The sequence below is a fragment of the Anomaloglossus baeobatrachus genome, chromosome 6 (genome assembly GCF_048569485.1).
Source record: "Anomaloglossus baeobatrachus isolate aAnoBae1 chromosome 6, aAnoBae1.hap1, whole genome shotgun sequence".
In the NCBI taxonomy this organism is placed as follows: Eukaryota; Metazoa; Chordata; class Amphibia; order Anura; family Aromobatidae; genus Anomaloglossus; species Anomaloglossus baeobatrachus.
Window position 1 is genome coordinate 553039880 of NC_134358.1, and position 5388 is coordinate 553045267.

The window sequence follows — 5388 nt, forward strand, 5'->3', positions numbered from 1 at the left end:
TGCTGCTGCTCACACTTGACACCATCTGAAACAAATAAGTTTATCTTGGTGTCATCAGACCACAGGACGGTTCCAGTAATGCATATCCTTAGTCTGCTTGTCCTCAGCAAACTGTTTTATGGCTTTCTTGTGCTTCTTAGGAGAGGCTTCCCTCTGGACAACAGCCATACAGAGCAATGCGATAGTGTGTCGTATGGTCTGAGCACTGACAGGCGGGACCCCCCCACCCCTGTAACCTCTGCAGCAATGCTGGCAGCACTCATACATCTATTCTGAGAAGACGACCTCTGGATATGACGCTGAGCTTGTGCACTCAGCTTCTGTGGTCGTCCATGATCAGTCCTGTTCTGAGTGGATTCTGTCTTGTTATACCGCTGTATGGTCTTGGCCACCGTGTTGCAGCTCAGGGTCAGGGTAGTTGCAATCTTCTTATAGCCTCGGCCATCTTTATGTAGCACAACAATTCTTTTTTTCAGATCCTCAGAGAATTCTTTGCCATGAGGAGCCATGATGATCTTCCAGTGACCAGTATGAGAGAGTGTGTGAGTGATAACCCCAAATGTAACACACCTTCCCCCCCATTCACACCTGAGACCTTGTAACACTAATGAGTCACATGACACCGGGGAGGGAAAATGGCTAAGGCTATGTGCGCACGCTTGCGTTTTTTTGACGCTGCGTTTTTTGCTGCTAAAAACGCACCTGCGTCGAAAAAACGCATCAAAAAACGCATGCGTTTTTACCGCGATTTGGTGCGTTTTTGGCTGCGTTTTGCTGCGTTTTTGATCTCTGCGTTTTTCCAATGCATTGCATGGGCGGAAAACGCAGGAAAGAATTGACATGTCCATTTTTTTTTTTTTTCAAGCTCAAAAACGCAGCTTAAAAAGAACAGTTGTGTGCGGGACAGCAAAAATGAAAACTCATAGACTTTGCTGGGGAAGCAAAGTCATGCAGTTTTGAGGCCAAAAACGCACCCGAAAAACGCGCAAAAACGGCGCTAAAAACGCACTGTGCGCACATAGCCTTATTGGGCACAACTTGTCCATATTCACTTAGGGGTGTACCTCACTCTTGTCAGCAGTTTAGACTTTAATGGCTGTGTGCTTTATTTATTTACACTGTTATACAAGCTGCGCGCTGCGCACTGACACTGTACATTGTATCACAGGGTCAGATCCTCAGTGTTGTCCCATGAGAAGATACAAAATATTTACAAAAATGTGAAGGGTGTACTCACTTTTGTGATAGATAAATATATTATTTTTTCTTTAAAGGGAATCTGTCACCAGGTTTCCCCTCCCCCCCCCCCCCATCTGAGAGCAGCATAATGTGGAGACAGAGACCCTGATTCCAGTGAATGTGTCTCTTACTGAGCTGTTTGCTGTCATTTTGATACAATAATATAATAATATTTATTCACTTATAGCGCTATTGATTGGGGCTCACACTCTAGGTTCCCTATCTGTATGTCTTTGGAGTGTGGGAGGAAACCCACGCAAACACGGGGAGGACATACAAACTCCTTGCAGATGGTGTCCTTGGTGGGATTTGAACCCAAGACCCCAGCGCTGCAAAGCTGCAGTGCTAACCACTGAGCCACCGTGCCGCCCGGTACAATACAATACGATACAATCACTGTTTTCTCAGCTGCTGATCTAGCAGTTATACAGAGCTCATGCATATGCTGGACTGCCTGCAGCATGCCAAGTAGTCCTGTAATGATAATCTACTGCTGATTAAACAGTGATTTCAAAACTACACTTAGCAGCTCAGTAAGTGACACATCACAGGAATCGGGGTCTCTGTCTCTACGTTATGCTGCTCTCAGATTAGGTGACAAAAACCTAGTGACAGATTCCTTTTAAATACTCGCCTCGACCCCAAGGGGATTTGAGCCTGCCTGCTGTTTACCTGTGCGGCGGAGGTCACAGAGGTAGTGGTTGTCCGGACTCTGGGTGCGGCGTTATCGGGTTCTCCCTGCTGACGGCCACATTATGAGGCGTTTTCTTGCCGTCTTAAGACACAGGCTATAGGAACCCAGATGAACTAGGGGTGCATTGCCACCTTCTGATGTGTGAGCCGGGGGCAGATGTAGCTTTTGCATCTACCCCGAGGCTTCAGGTTACGCCCCTGTCGTTGGGGCCGTTCACACTCATTACACCCACTGTTTAAAAAGATGAGAAATATCCCCAATTGTATCCTGTCCCCTGTGAGTGAACACTCCCTGCCGCTCAGCGTCCCCTCCCCAATAATCCCAGAATAAATGGTCTCTGGTTTCGCCTCTGGAAATGAATAACTTTATATTATGGTGCTAAAGTCGTATAAGGTGTATATATTCTATAACGATTGTCACGGAGCGCAACGTGTGAGATCCGCAGAGACCACCAAAATATGGCAGCCTTGCAATGACTGGAGCCAACGTGCTCAGCAATGGTGGGGGTCCCAGCGTTCAGCCCCCCCCAGCGATCAGTAACTTATCCCCTCTCCTCCTGTATTGCACAGAGTGGCCCGGCTGTGACGAAGACGAGGACGCACACGTGTGGGAAGATAACTGGGACGATGACAACGTAGAAGACGACTTTTCCAATCAGTTAAGGTAAAAAAAAAAAAATTGTTAGAGAAGAACTGTAAGTAGAGTTAAACAAAAAGATTGGCAGGACCCTGGTCCAGTAGCCACGTTGGTAGTTTGAAGAGCACACCTCCTCCTCCTTCCTGCCATAATCATCATGATTTTACTCCAGGCCTACGACTCGAAAGAGGGGCCAGTGATGTCGGCAGGTAGGAGGAGGATGAGGATTGTTGGGCTCCTGGTCCAGGCTCCTGCAAGTCTTTAAGATCATTTTCTACTTTTTTAACCTCACCAGCCAAAAAACACGGTGATACCATAGATCAGGGTCCAGGATGGATATAGGAGAGTCTTGATATTGAGGATAGTGCATCTGATATCCAAAAAACCACTTTAAGATGTGGTTGCTGGCCCTTCCCTGGGGTGCGGGGGTCTTTATTCTCATTTGCACCCTTTTCATCCTGCACGTTTTTTGTTTTTCAGAGCTGAATTAGAGAAACACGGATACAAGATGGAGACGGCGTAGCCGGGAGGAACGTGAAGCCTTTATTATTTAGTTTTTTTTCCTTGTGTTTTTACAATAAATATTCTTTGCCATTAGATTTGTTCCCTGACCCTTTGGAATAAACCGCGGCGTCCACCAGTTCCCACATATTACTTTATAGAGATTTCAAAAGACACAGATGTACGTACATACATACATACATATGAGGGGGTAAGTTCAAACCTGGATATTGGTAATGCAGCTGATGTGATTTATTTGGACTTTGCAAAGGCCTTTGATACTGTACCACATAATAGCCTTATACTAAAGCTCCAGAAGCAAGGACTAGGGGACACAATATGCAACTGGGTAAGGAATTGGCTAAAAGATAGGAAACAAAGAGTAGTCATAAATGGTACATTCTCTAAATGGGCTATAGTCAGCAGTGGGGACCGCAGGCATCTGTGCTAGGACCGATTCTTTTTACTCTTTATTAATGACCTTGTGGATGGGATTGATAGTACAGTGTCAGTCTTTGCCGATGACACCAAACTATGTAGGATATTAAAAACTGACCTGGATAGTACAATATTACAAAAAGATCTGGATAAGATGTCAGAATGGGCAGATACTTGGCAAATGAGATTTAATGTTGATAAATGTAAAGTAATGCACCTAGGACGGAGTAATCCTATAACTGCGTATACATTAAATGGAAGTAAACTCGGGACTACAGAACAGGAGAAGGACTTGGGTATTCTCATTACAAATAAGCTGAGCAGCAGCACTCAATGTCAGGCAGCAGCTGCTAAAGCAAACAAGATTCTAGGGTGTATAAAAAGAGAGATTAGATCCCGTGATCCCAACGTATTGTTACCCCTCTATAAATCACTTGTAAGGCCACATCTGGAATATGGGATCCAGTTTTGGGCTCCACATTTTAAAAAGGACATTCAGAAGTTAGAGTCAGTTCAAAGGCGGCAACTAGACTATTACAAGGAATGGAGGCCGCCCGTATGATGGCAGGTTGAAAAAGTTAGATATGTTTAGCTTAGAAAAAAGACGTCTCAGAGGAGATCTCATTTATATGTATAAATACATGTGTGGTCAATATAAAGGACTGGCACATGACTTATTTCTTCCAAAGACAGTACTAAGGACCAGGGGGCACTCACTGCGAGTGGAAGAAAAGCGATTCCGACACCTAAATAGGAAAGGGTTCTTTACAGTTAGAGCGGTCAGACTGTGGAATACACTACCACAAGAGGTAGTAATGGCAGATACTATAACAGCTTTTAAAAAAGGGCTGGATGATTTCCTCAGTACACAAAACATTGTTGGTTATAAATGACTTAGTGACTAAATGTAGAACTGGTGGAGGAAGGTTGAACTAGATGGACCTAGGTCTTTTTTCAACCTAAGTATGTAACGTATGTATGTATGTATGTGTATGTATGTATGTGATGGCAGCAGGGGAGGAGTGTGCTGATCTTGTATGGAGTAGTGACGATATATGTGATGGCGGCAGCAGGGGAGGAGTGTGCTGATCTTGTATGGAGTAGTGACGATATATGTGATGGCGGCAGCAGGGGAGGAGTGTGCTGATCTTGTATGGGGCAGTGACGATATATGTGATGGTGGCAGCAGGGGAGGAGTGTGCTGATCTTGTATGGGGCAGTGACGATATATGTGATGGTGGCAGCAGGGGAGGAGGGTGCAGATCTTGTATGGGGCAGTGACGATATATGTGATGGCAGCAGGGGAGGAGTGTGCTGATCTTGTATGGGGCAGTGACGATATATGTGATGGCAGCAGGGGAGGAGTGTGCTGATCTTGTATGGGGCAGTGACGATATATGTGATGGCAGCAGGGGAGGAGTGTGCTGATCTTGTATGGAGTAGTGACGATATATGTGATGGTGGCAGCAGGGGAGGAGTGTGCTGATCTTGTATGGGGTAGTGACGATATATGTGATGGCGGCAGCAGGGGAGGAGTGTGCAGATCTTGTATGGGGCAGTGACGATATATGTGATGGCAGCAGGGGAGGAGTGTGCTGATCTTGTATGGGGCAGTGACGATATATGTGATGGCAGCAGGGGAGGAGTGTGCTGATCTTGCATGGGGCAGTGACGATATATGTGATGGCAGCAGGGGAGGAGTGTGCTGATCTTGTATGGAGTAGTGACGATATATGTGATGGTGGCAGCAGGGGAGGAGTGTGCTGATCTTGTATGGGCCATGATATATGTGATGGAGGCAGCAGGGGAGGAGTGTGCTGATCTTGTATGGAGTAGTGACGATATATGTGATGGCAGCAGGGGAGGAGTGTGCTGATCTT

General features: G+C 45.9%; 1 protein-coding gene across 1 annotated transcript in view; it reads left to right on the top strand.

Moving 5' to 3' along the window:
- Positions 1–3166, top strand: part of SEM1 (SEM1 26S proteasome subunit) — a 5172-nt gene extending 2006 nt beyond the window's left edge. The window contains 2 exon segments of the mRNA XM_075316868.1: positions 2503–2596; positions 3050–3166. Coding sequence (XP_075172983.1) covers positions 2503–2596; positions 3050–3092 — 137 coding nt within the window. The 3' untranslated portion in view covers positions 3093–3166.
- The last annotated feature ends 2222 nt before the right edge of the window (positions 3167–5388 follow it).